The 25,993-nt window shown below is 35.3% G+C and overlaps 1 protein-coding gene across 7 annotated transcripts; it reads right to left on the minus strand.

The window, feature by feature from the left end:
- Positions 1-1,088: 1,088 nt before the first annotated feature.
- On the minus strand, positions 1,089-15,109 carry LOC127260541 (mediator of RNA polymerase II transcription subunit 12-like). 7 transcript variants are annotated; one of them, XR_007840744.1, is made up of 15 exons: positions 14,999-15,109; positions 14,769-14,814; positions 13,687-13,876; positions 12,986-13,045; positions 12,686-12,791; positions 12,535-12,603; positions 12,347-12,400; positions 12,077-12,184; positions 10,114-10,263; positions 9,677-10,024; positions 7,318-9,569; positions 3,869-6,454; positions 2,626-2,947; positions 1,696-2,243; positions 1,089-1,557 (listed from the first exon to the last, which is right to left on the minus strand). XR_007840744.1 is itself a non-coding variant. In XM_051288301.1 (13 exons), exons 2-13 carry the CDS (start codon positions 13,812-13,814, stop codon positions 1,779-1,781), a joined length of 6,648 nt encoding a protein of 2,215 aa, XP_051144258.1. In that variant the 5' UTR covers positions 13,815-13,886; positions 14,769-14,953; the 3' UTR covers positions 1,613-1,778. The 7 variants fall into 7 exon arrangements, 1 of the variants encoding a protein (XP_051144258.1); XR_007840743.1 differs by having other exon boundaries at positions 13,687-13,886; XR_007840742.1 differs by having other exon boundaries at positions 13,687-13,886; positions 14,670-14,814.
- Positions 15,110-25,993: the final 10,884 nt, after the last annotated feature.

Genomic DNA, 25,993 nt, shown 5'->3' on the forward strand with positions numbered 1-25,993 from the left:
ATTCGTTGCATAAAAATTCAAATATTACATTTATTTGATATTTATAATAGTTAAGTTTAATAAAATATATACAATATATATGTCATTTTGTAAAAATAAAATTTTAAAAATATACTATATATGTTGGATATAATATAAATTTATAATCAAATCGTACAATAATTAACTTTATCAATTAAATTGAATACACGTCTATATTATTAAATTCATTATCCAAATCCAAACCAAACCAAATCTAAATACAAAATGAACACATAAATTCAAATTTATCTTAAAATTCAAATAAAAATAAAAACCAAATTCAATTTTTCCTAAACCACCATAAAAAAATTATACCTACGGTAACAAGAATAGAACAATAAAAGGAGTCTCTTCCCAAATTTATATATATTTATAACTCCCATATGATTTCGAAATTCAGTGTAAATTTTTAAAAGTATAAGAGAGTGTCATGCAATTTTTAAAAAATAGAGAAATTTAAAAGTGTAATAGAATGTCATGCAATTTTTAAAGTACATTAGAATTACGTTGAATTTCGAAATTACATTAGAATTACGTTGAATTTCGAAATTATAGAAGAAGTACAAACAATTTTGCACATTATTTATTGATAACTTCTCCACTAGTTCCACTTTGTCTCATGTGGGAATAATCTTTGTACCATTAGCTCTAAGATTTTGACTTATCTGCAAATGGGATCGCTGCTTGTCCCTGCTGTTGGGTGTGCTGAGGTTGGTCCGGATTGTGTTTATGGGCTACGGTTGACCTTGTGTTAAAATTTGTTGTGGAATACAATCACATAGTTATAATAATAATAACAATTATTATTCTCATTTATTTTTTTTATTAATCTTTAAATATTAATTATTATATTAAAATATAGTACAAACTAAGAATAAATTACAACAATACTTCTATTAGTGATAAAAGAATATTTGTAAAAAAAATCAGCAGGTAAACGACGGACGGATGAAGTAATATATTTTGAATATAAAACCAAATGTTAATATAATATAATAAAAATGGATTTGGTAAAAAAATAAAATTTGAAGTATTGTGAGTGAAAATAAAATATTATTATTAAAAAACTATATAGTATTTTTTTGTTTTTTTGAACTAAAAAACAAACACTTGATTTTATATACAATCTCGAGTCCGGCCGGGTCGGTAATGGTTATGGTCGAGCTCGCTCGCTCGCTCTAACTTGTGATCACAAGACCACTAATTCAAACTCTACATAAGTCTTCTAAATCGAATCACACAGAGCTTACCTAATATGACTTGATTATTAGCATATTTCCTACACTATTTTCATCCCCAATCAAACACTTCCCATAAGATTATGATAATAATGACCACACCTTTTATCTGCAAGACGATCAAGACAATATATGTACGTATCTATCTGTCTGTCCTTCAAAAACCTAATATACAAATAAATACAATCAATCTTACCTCAATTTAGCACCATAGATAAAAGCAATTTGTATCTTCACAAACCATGGATAGCCCATGTCTCGACCACGGGTAACAGCATCTGTCTGCCGGTAAATATAGCTGCAACGAAAGCAACATTGAAAACACAAGGGATCATGCATAGTAACTCCAGGTATATAGTAAGAAAATTAATATGGTAAATCACATTCTAAGATCCCTTGGAACAAGCAAAAAGATATAAGTTCACATGATATATACCCACTCTCCCTGCCGGAGGATGACAGTGCTACTTTCACAGAAATGGAGAAAATGAAGTTTACTGTTCTGTTCAGCCATGTGAGTCAGCTGTCCTCATCTACTGCTCCAATGTATGTCAGTTCGGTTCTTCTTATTCTCACAGCTCCCTTAAGCCAGCTAGATGCCTTTGGATTCGAATGATGATCGCCACTGTTACCAGCAGGGCTGGTAGATTTTACAGATGGCTGGCTTGATCCAGTCCCATCTTCCAGAAGTGTCCATTGATCAATAGTCTCAGATGCATCGAGGTGGGCCTGCTGTGAACCTCCCCGTGGCTTGGTTTTTGAAGTTCGACTGGGTAATGATTGGTGGGTCCGCTGAAATGGAATTGGGTTGCTGGAGTTGAATGTGACCACAGGATTGCTCGGATGGAGACAGGAGACAGCAGTAGGTGGCACTCCAGGAGGCTGGCAAGAGATGGAACACTGTAAAGATGAAGAAAGAATCGGCATTGCAGTTTGGATACGCCATCTGACTGTTTCTGGGATTTCCATCCGATCCAAGTCATTCTGCACACACAAGAATTTGGAGAAGACGTGTCACGAGTAAAGCCTATTAGGCTAGGGTTAAAAAAAAATTAAAAAAAGAAGGTAAAACTCCATACAAAGGCTTTGCATAACATGCACCAAGATATCGAACAAATGTGTATTTGTTTTCTAATTTTTGATTTAAACGGTTCAATAATATTGTTAATTTTAAATATAAAGTAAAACCAACATTTTAATGTCATTTCTATTTTAGTTATCAAAATAATACAAGCACTTAACATGCCTCTAACTCCCTAATATTACTTAACCTAAAACTAGAAGAAGTCGACATATCTTATAAACTGTTAAAACCTTATGTACGAACAAGAAAAATTAAAAAGATTGATCAGACCATATTTGATACCTGCAGGTTTTCAGCAGCTTCACGTTCGAAAGCAGTGGAGTCCTTGCTGACTTCAGTGGTCTTTGCTTCAGACTTTGGTTTCAACCAGCTCGGCTGGTGAGAGCTCAGCAACATATAGAAAACTAACAATAGATGATCAAATATGGTTTCCTCGCACAGTTCAGCAGCAGTGGAAGTCTCCAATGGAGACTCTGCATTCCTCTTTGACAAAACCAATGCAGGATTGACAATATGACCAGCATCCTCATACACGACCCTGCTTCCAAGGAGGCGCAAAATCACTGTTGAAAGTGCATATCTCAACTTTCGACCCGAAGGCTCCCTGAGATGTATGAATTAAGTGGTATTAATATTAGACTAATTCTCAACAATCCCATCTTGAAGAAAGATTAAAGAAGATTGACAGCATCTCAGATTCGATAACATTTAGAGTACACTCTGTTCACATGTAGTCATTTGATCAGAATGAGACTATGACTTTATTAATACAATTCATTTGAAAATTGAAAGATATCCAGTAGATCAGTGTCACATTCAACGGAAGATGGAAAGACAAAATGGATCCATGTTAAAATAGAAAGTGTGGATCATAAAAACAAGGCAACAACCAAAACAGATTAAAATTGAGAGTTGTTAATTACAGTTACCTAGGTTTTGAGTTGTCAAACTCAGCTAAAATAAGTGAAGGATATAAAATTTAGCTCAACCTCAACTCCATAAACAAAGTTTTGCTCTGGGTAATGTTTGGAGTTGTTTATACACGTTATGACGTTAAGCTAGGTTCAAGCCAAAGATCGACCCAAATATTCCTATAGAACAGGCAATTCTACAAAAATTCACAAATTTGCTGTCGATAAGCTTTGTTGGGCTCAAATAACAAAAATTAATTTTCAAGCTCAAACTCAATTCACTTGCATAATCTACGAGCAGAGATCAACCTTAACGAGTTGAACCTTATCACAGTTCCAAGTAGCTCAAATCGATTTCACATCCTAACATACAACTTATTTACCTTAGTGATGGTAGATAGCATAAAACATATGGTGAAGATCGTGCATTCCTGGCCACCCGCACACAAACTTATAATAATAATAATAAATAATAAACAAAGGCTCAAACTAGGTGCATAAACTGATTTAGTACATGCAGCACAAAGAATCACAATGATAGATTAGCAGGAAATCAGAAATATAAGCAGAATCAAGGACCGGGATACTCATGTAAAGAAGGAAATAAATATTACCTGTCCGTACAAATAACAGGTAGCAATCTGATTAAGAACTGCAGTCGCAAAGTCAAGGAGGCGCGCAATGCAGCAGGTGAAGGTGGAATGGCATCAGCTGTTCCAACTGATTGTCTGGATATTCCAGGGCTACCACTTTTCACACTTTTCCTATTGCCACTTTTACTTGTTGGACTTCCAAAAGTCAGACCAGGAGCAACTGGTTGCTTGCTAACTCCTTGAATAACTACATTAATTTGTTGTTCAATATTGCTTATCTGCTTGAACATCTCATTCGCAAAATTATAGCGCAAGTCATTAGAACCTCGATCCAGGCACGGAAGGATTAGGGCAACAAGAGCTCGTTCAGTCAAACGCTGCTGGCTGACAATGAAGCCTTCGACATCTGAAACACCAGATCCTTTTCCAGAATGCTTGAACCCAATCCCTTCATCAACAACTTCTCCCTCTTCGAGGGCAGTGTTTGCAGATTTTAGTTTCTCTCTCTTGCTAGTCACTCTATTAATATCAGAATGACACCATCCCCATGGTTTTGAGTGCCGGGGCTTTGAGCATGGTTCTTTAAGTTCGGCAGCAATATTCACAATCTTCTGCCTGATTGATTTCTTGCCATAGAGAACTTCAGCACCTCTCAGCAACCATTTTGCTTGCGACAACAAAGAATCTTCAACTGATTTCCCCATGAGATGAACCACCTCAGAAAACAAAGGTGCTGCATCGGGCCTGACCAATAACCTGGTCAGAATAATTTGCACAAAGTTGCTCTCCGTCTCTGAAGTACTTCTTTCAGAGGAAGGTGAAAGAGATCTTACAGCCTCAATCAGGGAGATATCATTCTCTATCTTTTCGTTGACAGCCTGTTCATTTAGAAGCAGCCTCAGCTCAACCCATTGCAAATGAAATCGTGCTGGTTGCAGTGTATCCAAAACATGCACAACTTTTCCCATAAGCTTTTTAACGTTTTCTCCATATTGTTTTTTCAATTCGCCTTGCCCAGAGAACCTATTCTTGTCATCCACCTTAATTATAGATTGTGGAATTTTGCAATCCATGAGCGCATCCAACAAAAGTCTCGAACGAAGAGGAACCAGTGCAGCAGCTTTCACATTGATATCCAGGCTACTGGATTCTAACAATGATACAAACTCAGAATCCAACGAATCGGCAGAGATGAGATTATATAAGCTGCGTGTATCTCGCAGACAAATCTCACGAAAAGGCAGGTGCTTTATGGCATCATCCATGGCAATTCCCAATATTTGATACAAGTGCTGCAAATCATCACGTGCTCCAAGGAGTGCATCCAGAACGGGTCTCCATACTACAAAAGAAAATATGGAATAGGCAGGTGGAAACACCAAATCTAAAGGTAGTATCCGCTGCTTTCTGGATAATGCTAAAATTGAAGCTTCACCAAGAAGATCCACTATAAAACCATCTGAAACAGTTCGACAATTCCCTACAAGAACCCTGAACAAGCTAGCAGAAATTTCTATCAAATTATCCACCTTTAAAAACCCCATTGGTCGGGCATTTCCATTCACATTGGATTTCATATTTCTTGTAAACTGAATTAGATCAATCCCTTCATTTAATTTAAAGAGTATCACCATTCTCTCCAGGCTAGAAACTCCATGGAGTATTGCCCCAACAAGAAGTGCATAAATAGAAGCCGAAATTCTTGTGGCTGTCCCTTGGCCTACTTTACCAGAATGGTTCAAAGCTTCGTTGGATAAGTTTGAATTAAAGTCATGGGAATCAGGCGACATATGATATTGACTTCGAGGAGCCTTCCCAAGGATAAAACTGAGAGCAGAAGAAGATTCTGTTGCAAGGGAAATCTCAAAGACACGGCTATGGCGTTCGCCAAGGGCTTCCTTCAGTATGCATAGGCAAGTGATATGAATGCGTAGCATGTGCCGAGCAAAAAGTAATGAGCCAGATGGAGGAGCATTTGAGTGGCTAGTGCTGACAGATAGATCAGGAATTCTAGCAACAACCTGACCAACACTGTTAACAATTGCACCTATAGCATGAGCCACTAATGATGGATCGCCTTCCTGAGCAGCACCGCCTGTATGTTTCATGCAATCCATCAATCCCATCACTATTTTTTGAGCTGTTTGACAGCCATCATCCCACCTCTCCACGCTACGAATTTTATTTGTCCCAGGACTCAAATGCTTTCGGTCTTTACTATGGAAGTGTTGGACTACTTCATCCATACATCTCCGTACTACTTCCTTCATGCTTGACCCAACTCTAGATACTCGTAAACCAGTAACCATTCGACGAAAATGATCATCAGGATCTTCTCCATCTGGGACACCAAGTGTAAAGCCCCCATCTAAAGATCTTCCAACTTCAAGTTCAGAACTAAGTCTCTTATCACACGAAGAGTTAAAAGACTTCTCCCATTCAAGAACACTAGCAATGCTGCCATACTTTCTCAGGAGATAACATGAATAAATTAAGGATGGTGACCCAGAAATCCGGCCATTAGATGCCAAGACTGCTGCAGTGTGGCGCATTGTGGCAGTCAAGGTTTCAGGAATAAGATCAGCAGCAACAATAATATTTTCATACCTGAAACAGAATCAAAGTAATAAATATAAACACATTGAACTAAAGTATTACTATTACAAAATAAAAATGATCTTTTGCCAGGTGTTCATCAAGAAGTTCAAACAATGGTACTATCTTGAGATGATATACAGCTGTGATCAAGGAAGAAAACATGAAACAAAAAATATATTTATTTGTAAAAGATAGCTGCAGGATGGCGCTTTGAAGCTACCAGTTATATAGTACAGAATAATTATCTGAGAGCACACACCACAAAAATGATGACAATGTGATCGTACAATTGATCTCACATAGTGCCTTAAAGGCTTAGATGATAATAATGGAAGTTAAAATATAAGTAGAATTTCTGATTTCAACTTACCTGTTTCTATTTTAATCGTTTTGAATTTCTTTATTCATCAGAGGAAGATTTCTTCTTAGTAGTCACCAATTTCTATCATAACTATCTTCCATATCTGCATGTTCCCATATACTTATTTCAAATTTTGGGAACTTCCTCAAGTCTATATTCTAATTTCACATACACCAAGTAATCATAAATACTAAAAGCCATGGAAGTGCTAAAACCTAGGTACAGTAATAGCTAACATGGAATTCAAATTTGTTTTATATTAGCATCTAGAATAAATGAAAACTAGATGTCATGGAACGGCAAAAACTTTAGTTGTTTTACACACATATATGTGCTACTTCATTCTTGTCATTACTCAAAACAACAAAGGCAATCCTAATTGGTGAATGACTTAATAACATGTATAAAGTGATTGAGTAATTGATAACAAATACAGGCAGTAAGTAAATTGCTAAATTGGCAATCTGGAAAGCAATTAGGAGAATAACAAGAGATGGAAATAAGACCAAACCTGCGGATACATGATAAAAGAAAGGCCTCGGTTACGTCACAGGTATGCTTCTCACCAGGCCTAGGAAACACCAGAGAGTTCCTGCTGGGGATACTTGAAACAGGATGCCTTGGAAGTTTGGGAAAAAGCCAAAGAAGAAACCTTGTTGCTGAAACTAATTCACCACAAAGATCCATTATATACAATATAGATGATAGTTCATCGTCACTAATCCTCCATCTCACAGAGATTTGATCATCAATAGGGATTGGTGGCCGACCATATAGCCCAGCCTTGGTTGTGAACTTCTCAGCCTCTTCAATAAGCTGTTTCACAACAGACATCAACCATGAGGCCACATTTTCCTTCTTGATAGATGGCACCTTTTTCAAAAGTTCTTCAATTGAAAGAATATCTGTAGATGGTGATTTTCGAGTCCCATCCACATGCTTTGAGATCTCATCAACACTACTCCTGTGGTGAGGGCATCCCATCCTATTGTCACATACATGGCTCGCTGATGCTCCCTGACTTCCTTCAATTCGAGCATCAGATAATTTTGCAAGAGTCTGAGTTTTACGGACGGATTTTTGCTTACCCCTAGATGATAACTGCTTGGTAGGCTTGGAAGGTGGTTCAGCTTTGAAAGATTCTGTATTGTTCATTCCCTTTCTAAACCACCAGATTTCTTCCTCTTCTGGAAATGAATGGAGAAATGATGAGCCCATTTCTTCACTCAATCTCATTTTCTTTGCCCTTCGGCACTCTTCACAGCCATGCACTTCTTCACTATCTATCCCATTAATAGATGTGACAGGCTTTCTATTGCTCCTCTGTGATTCATCAATTTCAACATTAATTAGTGAAATTGGGAGTTGCAATAGTGCAGAAATTGAAACCTTCAAATCCTCTAGTTTTGCATCAGTTTCAATTTTTGTTGCTGAACATATATCTTGACAGTGCCACTGTTGTGAAGAAGATTGACAAACAGCTCCACTTCTATAAGATTGACGCTTTTTTTTCTTAGTTGAACCATCTGCAATAGGATCTGATTTTTTGTTCTCTGGAATCCCATAAAGTACCAGTCTCCGCTCATTTGAGTAAACAATCATTGCGTCTACAAGATCTGATGGCTCAGCAGCACTATAGATTTCTTCCAGAGCATCACGAATATTAGAAGCAGGCAACTCCCTTAAGAGCTTCTGATGCCTTTTCTGCCTTTCTGGGTCAAACATAGGCCCATTCCCGCCCATGTCTCCACTTACAATAAGCTGTCTGACATATGCCAGAGGATTAAAAACACCCGACCGAATTAATTGTCTAATTAGAAACTGCAAGCGCTTGAAACCTTCTTTATTGTGTACTTCATGCTGATCAACCCAACAGAGAATAATATCATGCATAGGACCAGGGCTCACAAATATATCTGAAATACTTTTACTCTTTTGTCTTCTTGAGATTTCTGGCATGTTACTCATCTTCTTCTTTAAAAGCCGGAGTGTAATGAATATCGGTGACAGATCTCTCCTACCAGTGAACTTCAGACCATGAGGAGGTCCATTACGGAAATTCCTATATTCACAAGTTGCCCATTCACATAAAAAAAAGATGGAGCAAAGTAATGATGATGTCACCGAGCTGATATGCTTGAGTGACATCTGTAAAGAAGGGCTTACTTCTGCAATCCAACGTTCAGCACTTGGTCCATTCCAAAGATTTTCAAAGAGTAACTTGTAGGCAACTTCAATATCTCCATCATTGAGAGACTGGTCCAACACCTGCAAAGCTTTAGCTACATTATAACTTGGATGGTTAGGTCTGGCTGCTCTTGAAAGAGTTTCGGCTCGTTTTTGAATGGATGATACAACACTGGTAAAGGATAAGGACTTTTTTTGAAACCCATGAAATTTATTGCTGGAAGACTTGATGTGACCATCCTTCACCATACTAGCATCCCCAGGCATTTTCTGAATGAAGCTTCCATCATTTACCAGACGGCTTACCACATACTTCGGCAATGGAAAACAATCAAAACCAACAAAAGCATCTGGTGCAGCAAGTACTAAATATCGAAGCATCTCAACAACAGCAGAAGAATCATATGCATGTCTAGATTTATCAATAAGATCAGATCCACCTGGAGAAGGCTCTCGAATTAAGCGAATGGCTATTCCAGCAAGAGTATGCATATAGGTTTGAGATAAAACAACTGCTTCTATAATACCATACAAGACTGGTAGCAGCAACTGCACAATGCCAAGTACTTCTTTTCCCTGAAGTGACCCAATTGCATAAGTAAGGATCCATACAAAAACTATTCATCACAAACTACATTCACACAGAAATTCTAATATGCAGCTAAGATGGCTGCTGTCTGTACCTGGAGTTGATTAAGAACCCAATCAATAATCAACGAAGGAACAAGAATTCCTTCTGCATGGTGCCAGTGAATAATCCTCACCATGTACCACCATTTTTTGTCAAGGGAAGGCTCCTCACTATCCATTACAGCTGAAAATGAATTACCTTTTTGTTGAGCAGAACTGCCATAAACAATCGGTGAGGACCGATCTTGAATGTGCAAAGTAGATCGAGAGATGTTCCCTGTCATAAATTCATCCAGCAGATACTGCAAGTACTCAATAATATCCTTTGTCCACAGTTCTGACCGTAACAGATAACTTCTTTCATGAAAAGCAGAAGAAGAATTCAAAGATACAGGTCGAACCTGCAAGACAATACAAGTAACTTATGGCATGTGGAAAGCCAAAAGGGATAAGTTCCTTACAATACCAATTTCTCTTGATAAAAATGCACCTGATTAAGATAAGTTACTTTGATATACCATGTCGCTCTCAATAATGGAACATTATTTTTAATTAGAACTTCAAACAGACACTTCTTCCTATAGCCATGAGGAATATGATTGGCCAATGATTGCAATCGTTTATGAGGTTGAGACAAACCCTGCAAAAAAGCTCAGACATTATAACAATCTCATTGCAAGCATCATCGTGAAAACAATTATAGAGTCACATCAAGAACTCTGAGCTCTGACAGCAGCAATAGGGAAGATAAATGATACTAGCTTCACAATCATTCATTTATCAAGACAACAGCAAGAAGCTAATAAACTTAATCATCAGACCACCAGAATAGATGATATTTCAAGAACAAGGTCATAATGCACACAACACTGTAAAAGCATCACCCAAACAGAACACTAAAGAACATGAACTACTGGTTTCGGAATGCACACAACAGCATACAAGCATCAATTAAACAGAATACTAAAGAACAGGGACTGCTGATTTTGGACCCTTCTGTGTATTCTTATGATTGAGTCTTGATTTTTGAATCAGAAACGGCACAACTAATAACAACAAAGACAGATGCCGACCACGACAACTAAAACGACGTGAAAAATCCAGACCCGGAACCATTTTGCTTGCGGAAAAATGGTCTGTTATAATTACAACTTCCTTGCCGCTGCAAAGCTTCATAATGGTAGCTATTTGTAAACCATCATAATGCAATCATGACTAGAAGAGGAAAAAAAAAACAGGCAAACAAATAAAGGCATCATATAAACCAGCACCTTTAAACATTTTATCTTCCTCTTTTACTCGGGAATGATTTGTTTTTCTTTCTTTATAAAGTAAAATAGAGCCCTAAAAGCTGCTATCTGTAGAATCAAGCAAGGGACTGGGCAAGTTTAGAGAAAGTGAAAAAAACTACATTTTTAATATTTAAAGCAAATGCCCTGAGAGAGATATATAATTGCAAATGTTATTTTCAAAGCGACATTGCCTCTAAGCATGCTCTCAAATCAAATTATGAAATTAGATATTACCCTGTTCATTCTAAATCATGAAATGTTCAATTCTCTAACTATTTCTAACATTTTCTAGTGCCAAAATATACATCTAAACGAAATAGTGAATACATATATATACTATAATATAACAAAATTAAGCTAAATATGCTGCAAAAATTCAGAAAGAGTCTCACTGTATTTACTTGTAATTGACTAACTAAGAACTTAATTTAGAATAGAGATGTAATTTTAATACGCATATATTTTCAAAATCAGTTGATTGACGTTTGCTGAGAGCATTAATATAAAATAATATTGTCAACCACACCCAACCCCCCCTTCCAGATCTATCCATCAATTTACATTTCCCTTGGACAGCATGGTTAAGCTCTTCCACTTGTTCAAAAAAAAAAAAAAAAAAAAAACAAACAAACAAAAAAATGTAGGGTGATAAACAAATGTGAAAATTGTTGATCAAAAGCCATAAACCCGACCATTTAAATAGTCAATAAGGCCTCTTTTCACAGTGCATTGTTAAAGATAATCACATTGCTTATACATTTCTGTTTGATCTGAGAATTGATTTGTGAACAGCTTAATTAATTCCTACTTTAAATTGTAAGAATCATTACATTTTCCATTACCTTCCACGAGGGCTCTGGACATCTTCAGAAATTTATAGCACCCAAGTGAGACAAAGAAATAAGTGCAATCATCAAACCAAAATATATCCCATTATTCAGTCTCTAGACCATGGGAAACCTCAATTTGCAAGAATCCCTAAGGTATGTCACAACAATTTTCAGTAGCCTATTTTCATGTACCATTGGGAATAGTATCGAGTTCTTTCTCACACTGTCACACAGATTACATGAACAGGAAATATTTGATGACTTCAAATTAAAATTGATGTAAAAGCATACATATAACATTAACATAAGATACAACTGCAGAAAGACAAACCTCAATCCATTTCTTCCGGATGTCTTCTCCACATGGTCTAAGCTCTGGAAATATTCCAGACTTGGTCAAAAGTGTACCCAATAGTGGGATCCCATAAACTTGGCCGGCCTAAAAATGTGAGGTTTTATGAATATACAAAAGATGCATTAGAAATTAACAAATTTTATTTTATTCAATATTTTTTCTTCCTCTAAATGAAAAGTTAATATGGAAACTAAAATGTATAGAATGCTTCATCCCTTTCGAGGATGAGCCAGTGAAGACTAAAACCTTTCTTTTTTGAGCACGAGACTCATTTATTGCTCTATGATATTTTCTGATCGACTGAAAAAAGAAAAAAGTGATAGATTAGGCATTTAATATCACCATATTTAAGTAACAAAAGCCAAGAATGTGATAAAAGGAAGATAAAGCAACAAACAGCTAGATATCCTAATAAATTTTATTTGGGTGCACACCTCTTTGCACTTTACAATGACAGGCTTTGCAAAAGCCTCAACCTGCGAGAACAAAAGTTCTCTAGCTTCCTGTTCAGTGTAAGTAACAATGTCATAAAGTAATATAAGAAATCTTAACTCAAAAATATGAAATTCGAAATGGAAATGCTACCTCAAGTCCCTCAACAGTTTCTCTATAACCCACTTGCACATACTCCTTCGTAAGTGTCTCTTCAGGACAATTTGACGTCTGGGGGTGGAAATCCGGTGGTCCAAGCCTGTTATAGTAAAACAATTAATTAAGTTACCAAATTTTAAAACAAAATTGAATAGTGAAATTCTAAGATGAAGAAGGATTAAGACAAACAATTCAGTACCACAGCTCAGAGAAAAGAGGGGTGACCTCAAGAGAAGTGGGAATATTGTCCCAAATTATGATTCTAAATTCTGAAGGGCTTATTATGAAATTTACCGGGGATTTAGTGGTTCCCTGTCACACCTCAATCTGTATGGTGTTACTTGTACTGATCTCCTGAGAGCAGAAAATTAAATAAGCTGATTGAATACAAAATCTGATTTCTCAGTACATGGGAAGACCAATGATGAGAACTATAAAAGTAGCTGTCTTATGGGGGATAGAAAAATATATGAGTGTAAGACTCGTGGAAGTTTTAGAATGTATAAGGCAACTTAAACATGTACCAACTCAGCTTACCCCAATTACAGGATACATAAATAAATAAATCTACAAAGAAACAGATATACTAGCCATGATATATTCAGCTTACCTCTTCCTAAATAGGTCCACCTTATTCAGTATTTCCCTTTCAAGCTTCACTTTGTATCTATATACCAATTCTTAATGTTTGCATATAAATGGTTATATCTAGCCTTTCTGAAGTTTTTGAAAGAGGATCAAAACCTTAATATTACATCCAATTGCCTAATTCCTACAGATGTGCCGAAATAATGCAGGAAAAATACTCCAAATCGCAAAATGCAATAAGCTTAACATGTGCAATTCTGAATAGGAACTTTCATGTGTACAATATCCACTAAAAGTAAATCATGTCTTAGTTTAAGAATCCAAATCTAGCCAGTACCAGGCAAATGTTTCATGTCATTTTCATAATCCAAACAGGGAAACAACTGATCCTAACAATCAGTAACTACCTCGGATTCACTGAAAAATTAGGTGAAACTACAGGCAACTCAGAACGGGATGTATCCCTTGCTTGTATCCCACCAATTCCACTGCTATTGACTGCAGTAGAGCAGTTGCTCGTGTGATACCTTTGCATCTCTTCCAACAATCATCCGCATGCTGCCACCAGCATCAGGCAGCACAAAACATATGATACACCTGGTAGTTTCTTCACACAATTACCGAAATCCATTAACAAGTAGCAACAGTACAGCCAGACATAACATCAAGGAGATAAGAAAAGCAGTTGGAATTTCCCAACACAAACACGTGTCAATTAATCATCTACAAACGACAAAGTATATCAACTTTAGTTATTCCCGGGAGCCCGTGCATCAAAACTACTAGCATCAACATGCCAAATTAACATAGATAGAATTAAGGCTCAATTCGGCAGAACAACACCACCTGATCCCACTATTTCAAGGGCCATCTGCATAACAGAATCTAAGGCTATCACAACCCAACCCAACCAGTACTCAAGCTAGACATGTTATCCGACTATTAATGCAGCACCATGAATCGACCATTAATTGCCATTAGCAGCTCACTTAGCTCCATATTGCTACTGTATTAAATCTGTAGAAATTTATCTATCCCCACAGGATTCAGATTTTATTAGAATATAATTAAAAAAATTCACAAAATCTGAGTTCAAAATTTAACAAGACATGCAGAATCCACTAACGATTACTTCCAATCAGCGCAGGGAGTCGGCGCACACGTCCTGACGGCCACATGTAACTAATTAAATGGATTGCATCAACCACAACCAATACATCATCTAAAATGTCCCATCCCAAAGTCAAACCCACGAACATCATTCATAAACCATCCAAAATTGGAAATGTAAAGTTAGCTACTAACCAGTAGTAACTTAAAAACGCAATCCCCACCCCCACACCCCTACCCCCCAACAAAAAAACGAAAACGAAAAACAGAGGCCACTCACCTTGATCTTTTTCCGCTCAGTCGACAATCACTCCAACTTAGTGTCGACACGGGGCCAACGAACAAACAACTCGCAAATATAATTAAAAAGAAAAAATACCTGCTAACGCAAATCCTCAATGAGTTGCGAAGGCGAAGCTCCAGGACTGAGAAGAACAACCGAGCAGGAGTTCAAAAGCAGCAAAAAAAAAAAGGTTTCACACACGCGATGATATAGAAGAGATGAAAGCGAAAGATTGAGAGAGATTGGAGCGTGAGAGAGAAGGCAGGCAAAGGCAATCGAGATTAGGGATTTTGACAGAGAAACAAATTCGAGTCAGAAAGAAGTACCAAATAAGGGAAAAAAAACCGCCGACGTGTCCGATGAATATGACTGTGCATCTAAAAATATTATCAATGGATAGAGGAGTGTGTCGAGGTGCGTACACTATTGCCTTTTATAGAGAGTCATTGTTGAGATTTGGGAACGCCTTGCTTTGACTGCTGAAACCTAAACATTAGTACTTCTCTTTTGAGAAAAAATAAACAGCCGATTGGAATACAGTCCCTACCTTTTTTTTTTATTTATATATATATATATATTTAAATTCAATTTTTAGATAGTTTTTGATCAACTCTGCACTTCATTTTATTAAAATTTGGATAAACTTTTTTTTTAGTCTCGTAACTGGATCCTTTATCATTTTAGTCCCGTAAGTGGAGCCGGTCGTAAACTAGTCCCATAAGTGAAAAATTTTTGCTGTTTTAGTCTTTCGGCGCCGGAGACGCCCGCGTGGCTCACCGGAGGTGACATGTCCGCCGGATGTCCCGCCAGGTCAGCGACACCTGGCGGACACGTCACCTCCGGCGAGCCACACTGGCATCTCCGGCGCCGGAGGACTAAAACAACGAAAAATTTTCACTTATGGGACTAGTTTGCGACAGGCTCCATTTACGGGACTAAAATGATAAAAGGGTCAGTTACGGGACTAAAAAAACAGTTTACCCTTAAAATTATTATCATTAATTTTTCATTATTTTTTTATTTTCAATTTTGTCCTTATTTTAACCTAAAATTTATTTTATCAATTTTAATTTTTTCTCTATATTTGTTAGTTTTTTCTTTTCGCTAAGGAATGATATCTTGTCCTCTGGTTTCATTTGCGCGAAGATAAAAGATTGTCTACATCACTCGGTTTCGTTTGTGGGGAAGAATATGTGATAGATGGTGAATTTGTGTGATGAGTATCGAATCCAAATTCCAAATTTTAGGTTTATTACGCATAAGAAAGAAATGGGTAAGGCGAATGTTCGATTTCTCAGCGTGCGATGTTCTTTTGGTGCGATAATTTTGTGTTTGCGATTTATTTCGGTAAGTATTTTACTATTGCTTCGGTGATAGTTGTCTTTTTGAGATTATGATTGCAGTAGTTGCTAATTGAGTTTCATTATAATCTTTTGTTATGATGGTATACATAGGAAAAAAGTTTTGTGGGGACTGTTGCGATTTCTTGCTAGTATCCGTGGACATTTTCACGGATACCTATTCTCATTGTAGTATACTTATATTTACTAAATTTATACCTATGTTTCTGATATCGCATGATGAATTTGTTTGAAAATACCCTGATTTTGTTGGTATATACTATGATTAATCATCTATGAACATTGGTATATATTTTATGTGTTTTTATTAGGTAACGTTAAAATCATGTAGCTATGGAACATTATTTTCCAAAAATGATAATTAATGGGAATGATTTTGCTGGAGTTTAAGGTATGTTTTTCACGTTGCTGATCGATATGTGGAAAGAATACATTTTTTTGGATAGACACTCGAAACTTCTAAAGTGAATTCATGCCATATTTTCCGGAGCCCACCACGTATACTATCTCTGGTACCTAATGCACAACTTTCATACTCTAGGTATATATAAAATATATGTGGCATTTATTGTTATATGTACAATAGAATAATCGAATTTCATATAGGTAATATGGATATATCCATGCACAACAAGAAATGTTGGACATCCATTTTTAACAAAACCAGTTATGCCCTTCTACAAAAGAATTTTGAGCGGCATATAATGTATAGTGTGGAGGCCATGTCACTTGCCCGAAACTTTATTGCACAATTGCAGCGGTAGTGACTGACGAATTATCTATTCCAAGAAACTCGTTGGGGGATAATAAATAATAATATAGCTGCGTCGTTGAATAGTTTGGTGCACTCAGCAAAGTCGTTACCTTTTTATCGGGATGCTTGATTCCATCCGGCAACATGTGATGTCTATGATGAATCCATTAACTTGGCGCTGACCCACGATATGGATATAGCGCGTAACAACCTCTAGACAAAGATAATTTCTCACACATCATCTGTCCAACCAGGCTGGCCAAAGAGAATGCGGTTTGAATCACAACAGGTGAAACAAACTAAAAAATTATGATCATTGTGGTCGTCTAAGACACAACTAAAGAAATTGCAAGAATATTTTATCGTAGGTATTTCTTTCGTTTTTCCTATGGCTGGAATTTTTTTTTTTTGTTTATGGAAAATTGTATATTGAACGTAAATTTATGTATAAGACCATTATTGAGTGATTTGTAAATTCGATTATATCTCCTATATATTACTTGGCGTACACAACTATTATGTCGAGGTACACATCTGTCCAAACTAATTCTTTCAAAGTATAAAATAAGAGTACATGAATTCATAACGAAAGTAAATTGCATGTTATTGTAATTATTAAAAAATGATTGGGAGTAATAATTTTTAACAACAATAGATTACACAAGAATTTTCTTATTAAATTCTACGTAATATTTGAGGTCCTTTGTCCCTTAAGTACTCATTACGGTATAACATGGTCCATAGTGTTACGCATGAGACATATTGAACCCTCTCATCCTATGAAAAACGTATTTAGTCATTGATGTGTACATTAAATGTGTCAATCAGTGCTTTCAAAATATTTGGTGAGTACATATCTTCTCAAAATATATCAAATATGTATAAAATTACTTATAAGGAATATCTTTCAATACGAGTATATTTATTCAATTCAGAAGTATGTAACTTAGTGAAATAAAGAAACAAATCTCATAATTAGGGGGTGTGTCGCTTCCATTTAGGGGTCTCTCAACACCCAACTATGATTGTGGCTAGCTTAAACGGCTATAGATTGAATATATCGTTGCAATTTCATCGAATATTGGTGTCTATCAACCAATACTACTGAAGCGATCATTAGGATAATTTGTCCATGTATTCAACGGTGGATGAAAATTTAACATACGATAGATTTGACATAACATATGATGTTTTAGTCTTCACACTCTTTATTGGCTTTGTCCATGTTAGCATTTTGTAGACTAGAAAAAATATCATAACAAACAAATATATTAGAAGGTATGGAGAGTAAATATTATACATGAGACATATTAGAACTATTCACACTATAAGTATTTGTCATTGAAGTGTACATTGAACATGTCCATCAGTGCTTTCAGTTATTTATAAAGTCTATTCTTTAATAAGAGTACATACAATTGTGTCAGAAGTATGTAACTTAGATAAATAAAGAACATATGTTTTCATCGGGAGTATGTTGTTCAAATTTAGGAGTTTCTCTACACCCAACCATGAAATTTTGCGCACCAAAGTATATTTTTTAATTCTTTGTGTATCTACCTTTAATTCAAATGATCATACTTATAGAAAACCACACACATCATATTTTTAATTAGAAACTATATAGGTATGTAACTTTTTTATAGAGGAACGCCAATTAAAAACTATGACACACATTATATACCAATTGTTGTAAGTAAAAGCATTTGGAGTCATTAATGTACAATAGTAAAGCAAATAGAATTTTTATAAATCGAAAAAATAGATACATGAATGACCAACAATATGATAGAAATTTCAACAAACACCTTCAGTACTTTAAAAGTCATTCCACATTAGAAAATCGGTTGTAGTCATAACCGATGCCAAGGTAGCTTTTTTTTCCGGATAATTTAGAAAATACCCAAATGGTGAGAGTTGCATACTTTTCAGTTGTTTATTGTTTATCCCAACTTTAAGTTTAGCGATCTTTGTATAGAAGAAATGTATAAAAAATCTTGAGGTAAGATATTTGTATTATTTTTCTAGTATGCCATTATTTCAAAACAAAGATATGTCTTCATGAGTATACCCAACACAAATGCAAGTTTATAGCATAACTACAAAGGTAAGTAATATTTTATTTAAGGCATATAAATTAATAATCTAGTCACACCAAAGACAATGGGAGACACTCACAAATAATATAAAGAACACATAAAATTTTCACTAATCGACAAAATAGATACATTTATAACCAACACCATGCCAGAGATATCATCCAACACCTTAATACTTAAAAAATCACCCGACAGAGGCACAGGAAAAAGAGATATGAGCATATCACGAATTAGAAAAAAAATACAAAATTGAAATATTGATTTTAGCAAAAACAAAAAACTTTAACTTACTTCTTGAAACTCTGTTTTGGAGAGGAAATATTTTCGACATTTTCGAGCAGACAACGTAATTTTGTTTTATCTTCTCTTTTCATCTTTGATGCGAACAAATTCTAGTGCAACGATGTCGATGGTATTTAAGGTTACGTTCAATGACAATTGACTAAAAGTAGAAGGGGAATGGTTTTTGAAGAAACAAAGTGATTGAGATCATGAGATAGTTGGTATTTTTCAGTTCTATTTTATTTTTTAAATTATTTTTTCAACCGATGGAAGTACATAAATAAAAAACTCAAGTACATTACTCCAAAATTATATTTGTACAACAAGATAATTTTAGAGTATGTAAATAAAGAATGCAGGTTTATATAAAATCAACCGAAGTATATAAAAAATTTGTTACACTAAGTCATTATGTCAGGGGCAAATTAGGTTGTAGGAAGTGTAGTGTAAGCATATGCAAAAGTAGGGAGTGCAATGTCCTTTATTAATCTGGAAGGACTGAACTTAAGTATTTATTAACTGACAGGGACTTAAATCAAAGTCACCCAAAAATAAATAGTTGTTTTTTTTTATATAATTTTAATTTTTTCTTTTAATAAACAAAAGAATTGGTTGACAATCCGTGCAATGTAATTATATAAATTATAGGAATATAGGCAATTGATTAGCATATGTTTTTGGAGAGTTTTGAAGTTTTGAAAATTTGAAAAAAAAAGAAGTAACAAGTTACTATTTGATTTGATGTTTTATTAAATAAGAAATATATTTAATGTGATGTTTTTAGTATTCATCTTTCATTTCATCTTCTGCCATCAATCCGTGTAGTATATGTTTTATGTACTTTTAAAATATGCTTCCTCCATCCACTTTGAAAATGTACTTTTTTTTTTTCGCAGATTGATCTTTGAATATTAATTATGATATCAAAACATAGTACAAATCAAAGAAAAAAGACAAAAATACTTCTATTAGTTAAGTACAATAACGCAAAAGGTAAATGTAAACTTATTAAGTAAACGGATGGAGTATTAAATTACTCTCCACATTATTGTATATCTTATACTATGTCTCGCTCTATGTATACGTGTTGTCCAATTGATACGCCTCTATTTACATTCTACAGACCTTTGTTTGTGTATGTCAAAATAAAAAAATAAAATAAAATAAAAACAACTGTTACAATCACATTTTATTGTGGAGTGGGGTAGGAAACTACCACACATTTCTCACGCCCCAGAGAAAATCCTATACCCCTTATTCGTGTTCGTAGTCGTTGTCATTACTCTCTACCACCGACGAAATGAATGAAACATAGCTAAAAATAATATTCAACCCATCCCGTAACCCAGGCGAAGCGCACAAAAGTAAGTGTATTGTCGATCCTTTCTTAATTTTTTTAATTTTTGATAGTAGTATTTCATATCCTAGTTTATTCCTTTGAATGCGATGTAAGCCTTGGTCTCCATATTGTATGCCTCCGTTCGTTATCAAGAAGCCATTGTTCACTTGTATTTATGTTTGTTCATAGTTTTGTGTTTGTTTCTACTTTGGGTAATATATGGCTATGTTGTTTTATTTTTACATGGTTTTAGGGTAAATAAGTTCTTTTCATATGTGATTCTTGTAGTTGTACATTTTATTTGGTTGTATTTTATACGTTGATCATGTTTGTGGGTCATCATTTGTGGCACAAATTAAAGCATTTGAGATACAGTTATGGTATTGTGCTATATAATATATTTTAAGGGATGATATATGTACTCTGATTGTATTGTTAAGTACTTCTTAGATAATTGGGTAAATTTTTAAATTCAGTTTGGATGCCCTCTATTTAGGGCTGTCAATTGCGTATGTTCCGGACCAGATCCGGTATATATTTCACAGATCTGGAACTTAATAAAACCCGGATCCGGTTCCAGAACTGGATTTGTATTATATGGTACCGGATCCGGTACTACATATTATATATTATTATTTATTATATAATTATATATTCTATTACATAATTAAATATTTATATCATATTTTATAAATCTAAAATTTCTTTTGTAATTCATTTCATCAAAAAAAAAACACGACATGCCGCTGTAAGACCTGTAATTTTTTTTCTATGTTATCTTAAATTTTGTCTAAGGGTATTGGACCCAACACTGGATCCGAACTGGACCGGATCCGGTTCACAATTTTCAAGTTCCGACGATCCGGAACCGGATCCGAGAACAAAATTAAAAGGGCGGATCTGGATCTAGAACTCTAGGATCCAGACTGGATCCGACCCGTTTACAACCCTACCTCTATTGTTGATTAATATTTAGTACTTTATAGAGCCGATAAATAATATAAATCTTTGATAAACTGGTTTGCATTCCATACTTTCATAATGAGGTCGAAAAACTAAAAAAAAGAAGATGTTGGACCGACATGTTAAAGCAATAAAGCTGACATATTTTGGCCATTTTCTTGACTATCCAAAGATGAGGCTTCCTTGGGCAATGAGGAGGAGAAGGGGGATAGTGCTGAAGAGGGCAACAATGGGGAAGTGAGTAGCGATGATCAACACTCTGTGGTACTATGGTCTGCATGTTTTTTGAGTTACAACCACGCAAACCTGATGGTCCATTCTTACAGGGGTTTAGGTAACAACTACGATGACGTAAAAACTTATTGCGGTAAAATTGTTGTCCGAATTCAAAAAGGCTCTCTATTTTTGTAATTTGTTCATGTGCAACCTTTGTATATGGAATTGATGATCGGTGTTATTTTATTTAGAATTGTTTCGGTTGTTGGGATTGGAGTTTTTAATGATTTTTTGAATGGTAAGAATTATGCATGGAGTTTTTATAAATTCAAGTTAGTATGATCAAATGCCCATATTATACTTTCAATAAAAATTTATATACTTGCATAGTGTACATGAAATACCCCAATAAGAGTACATACACTTATACATGTTATTAATGTACTCGTGACACTAAGTCTGTGTTGGTTTTTGGTTATTCCATAACCTAATTTTCAATAATGCACATTGCACAGAATGAAAATTTAATATTCACTATTGTCCAATTTTTTCTTCATACCTGAAGACAAGTCAAATGATACAATGGATACAGAAGATAAATATAAATAGTCTTACAATGTCTACTGCAATGCGATTGAATGTATTGCATAACTTGTTGAATATATATGTACAGTAGATGAACTTTTCATCAGGGTATAATATAGGATAATAAAGGATAATAGAGGACGTGCTCCCACCGAGTTCTTTTATGCCCCCTCTTTTAGAGGATTGACTACCGCTGTAAGAAATCAACTACATTCATAGATATCTGGTACTTTATATCTAATACTTTAGATATAAATATATATACATCTATTGTCCATGTTTATACTCGGGACATACCTTCACATACATAGATACACTATACTTACATCGTGGTTCGCTAGTTATGTACTTGTAATATGATATCAAATGCTCTATCTACACGTACTTATGCATGAGAAAACCCTATTTGAGAAATAGTTTATTGTGGGTACCATATACCCATTTGTTAATGGTAACAGGGGATGAATTCAATATGATAGTATTTTCGCCCATTTTTGGAGAGTATTAAATTGCAAAAAGTACACATTTACAAGAATCCTATGGGGAAACACCATTATACATAATAATAAATATCCAATATATACTTGTGGATGGTAAACGATATCAAATCATAGGACACCATTTCAACTTTCAACATTGTATAACTTAAGGTGACATCGAATGTAATCTCAACGATGTCCTTTACGAATTTCTATTTAAAGGATTGTTTATAACTGTAGGAACTCAACTAAATAAAAAAAAATCAGTTTCTTTTCGGATAATACCTTTGAAATGTATATATATACTCCAAAACCCAATGTTAATACCCGGGGTACTTTATTCATGTAACTATATGCATTATCGTTATGTCTTATTTTGTTTTTCACATACTCATATACACATTTTAAATACTTTGGATACACATGCTTATGTCTGTGTAACCTCAACTCGGGAAACCAAATATTTTAGGAACTATATAATTCCTTGTGATATTTTTATCAGGGTGAATTTCACAGGATAGTATTCTTACCCATTCTTAAAAACTATCCAAAGGCGAAATGTACACATTTACAAGAATGTAGCGGGAACACCTTCACACATATTCATCACATGTCCATTCTCACTTGTGGACGGTAAACCAAGTGATAAATAAGTTAGTTAAATATTAGCCGTTATTAATCTATCAAGTGTTGCTACGAAATTTGATATGTTAATGCAACATGAATTCCTCCACATAAAGCAACACAAGACGAATGCATTTCTTACTTGAAAGGGCGAGTTGTAATCTACTACTGGAACTTCCAATGGTTTCCACGTATTAGATTAACCACTCATCTTGAGAATTATTGAGACCATAAAACATAGAATATGACTGGTCGGACACTAGCAAACTCAAGTAAAATTTGTTCAATAGCATTTTCTAAAACAATCAAGTACTCCACCTTTACATGCCCTTACGGAACCTTTGTATATCGAATAATGCCATTTGGGTTATGCAACGCGTCTGCGACTTTTCAAAGGTGTATGTATCGCATCTTCAGCGATTTATTAGATTAATGTGTGGAAGTATTCATGGAATTCTTTTTTGTATATGTCAAAAAATTCTCTACATGTTTCGCGAATTTGGAGCAGATGTTAATTCTCGGTGTCAAATCTAATCTGGTCTTGAAGTGGGAGACATGCCATTATATGGTTACAGAGGAAATTGTTTTAGGTAATAAAGTCTTCATCACAAGAATAGAAGTAGATAAATCTAAGGTGAATGTAATTGCAAATATGCCAGCTCTGAATTGTGAAAAAACGGCGTGAAGTTTTCTGGGACACGCTGGATTCTACCAAAGATTTATTAAGGATTTCAGTAAGATCTCGCAGCCCATCAATGCATTGTTATGTAAGGATGTTTCCTTCATATGGACGGAAAAGTGTGAGGAGGCGTTTCAATGCCTCAAAGAAAAATTGATCTCCGCTCCTATTGTCCAAGCATCTGATTAGAGTCAACCTTTTGAGCTTTTCTGTGATGCCAGTGATAGTGCAATGGGAGTTGTGCTGGGCCAGAAGCTGGAACAGAAGCATCATGTTATTCACTATGTGACTAAAACATTGCATGATGCTCAACGTAATTACACTACCATAGAAATAGAACTCTTGGAAATCGTCTTTGCGTTTGAAAAATGCAGAGCTTATTTGGTTGGATCTAAGACAACTATGTATACAGACCACACAACACTCAGATATTTGATGGACAAAAAGGATTCTAAGCTGCGTTTAATCCGATGGGTGCTACTACTGCAATAATTTGACATAGAAATCAAAGATAGAAAAGGGAGTGACAATCAAGTGGCCGATCATCTTAGTAGGATACCGTTAAAGGCATCACAATTAGGTATCCATGAATACTTTCCTGATGAAACATTGTATTCTTTGCAAGGTACCACACCCTGGTTTGTGGATTATGCCAATTTTCATGCCAATGGTATTATACCTTCACACTGTGGATTTCTAAAAAAGGAAGCTTTTTTTTAACCTAATCAATCATTACTTTTGGGAAGAGACATATCTATTTCACTTTGGTAATGGTGGAATTATTAGGTGTTGTATATCTGATACTAAGATACCACACATTCTTCATGAATGCCATGACGCATTTGTAGGTGGCCATTTCACGACGTAAAGAACTACTGCTAAAGTACTCAAGTTAGGATTCTACTAGCCAACAATACATCTAAATACCCAGACATTTTCAGGCAATGTGATGCGTGCAAGTGACTAGGTACAATCACAAACCACAATGAAATGCCACAGAAAGGGATTCTTGAAGTAGAGTTCTTCGATGTTTGGGGGATTGATTTTATGGGACCATTCCCAAAGTCCCATAGGAACATATATATTCCAGTCACAGTGGATTATGTTAGTAAATAGGTTAAGGCAGTTGTCCTCCCCACAAACGATGCGATCCAGGTAACAAAGTTCATTCAAAAACATATTTTCTCATGTTTTGGGGAACTTTCATAAATGATGAAGGCACACACTTTGTCAACAAGCCATTCGTTGCACTTATCGTGAAGTACAACATCAGCCATATTCTCGCAACCCCTTACCATCGCAATCCAGTGGCCAAGTCAAAGTTAGTAATAAAAAATTGAAGCATATATTGCAGACAAGTGTCAGCAAAAATAAAAAAGACTGGGCTCTAAAATTGGATGATGTGTTGTGCGCATATCACACAACATTCAAGAGTCCGATTAGAATATCACCATATAGGATGGTTAATGGAAAATCTTGCCATTTACCTTTGGAAATTGAGCACCGTGCATACTGGGCAATTCAATTCTCAAACTTTGATATTCTGCCAGCACAAATGAAATGAAAGAATTTTTGATGGATTTGGATGAGTTTCGATTCCTCGCATATGATAACGCAAAGATCTATAAGGAACGTGCTCAGTTCTATCATGATAAAATGATTCGCCACAAACATTTTGAAGAAAGGGAAAAAATATTCCTATACAATTCACATCTACGTCTATTCTTTGGAAATCTCAAGTCACGTTGGACCGGACCTTACATTGTCAAGGAAGTCCTAGCTAATGGTGCAGTGCGAATCCACAATCTAAATTCCACAGACAATCATGATGGTTTCCTTGTGAATGGAATACATCTGAAGAAATTTATGGAAGAATTCAAGATGGTTCGCAATTGTAAGGAATTAACACCTATTCCCGAAAATTCATCAGCTTAAGTTGC

Source organism: Andrographis paniculata, unplaced genomic scaffold, assembly GCF_009805555.1.
Source record: "Andrographis paniculata isolate CXL003 unplaced genomic scaffold, ASM980555v1 Contig62END, whole genome shotgun sequence".
Taxonomy (NCBI): Eukaryota; Viridiplantae; Streptophyta; class Magnoliopsida; order Lamiales; family Acanthaceae; genus Andrographis; species Andrographis paniculata.

Coding starts and splice junctions, on each gene's coding strand:
- LOC127260541 (XM_051288301.1), bottom strand. CDS start 13,814: ATGCAAAGGTATCACACGAGCAACTGCTCTACTGCAGTCAATAGCAGT. Junction 13,046..13,686: donor AATTTTTCAGTGAATCCGAG/GTAGTTACTGAT, acceptor TTCTGCTCTCAG/GAGATCAGTACAAGTAACAC. Junction 2,244..2,625: donor AAGCTGCTGAAAACCTGCAG/GTATCAAATATG, acceptor TTGTGTGTGCAG/AATGACTTGGATCGGATGGA.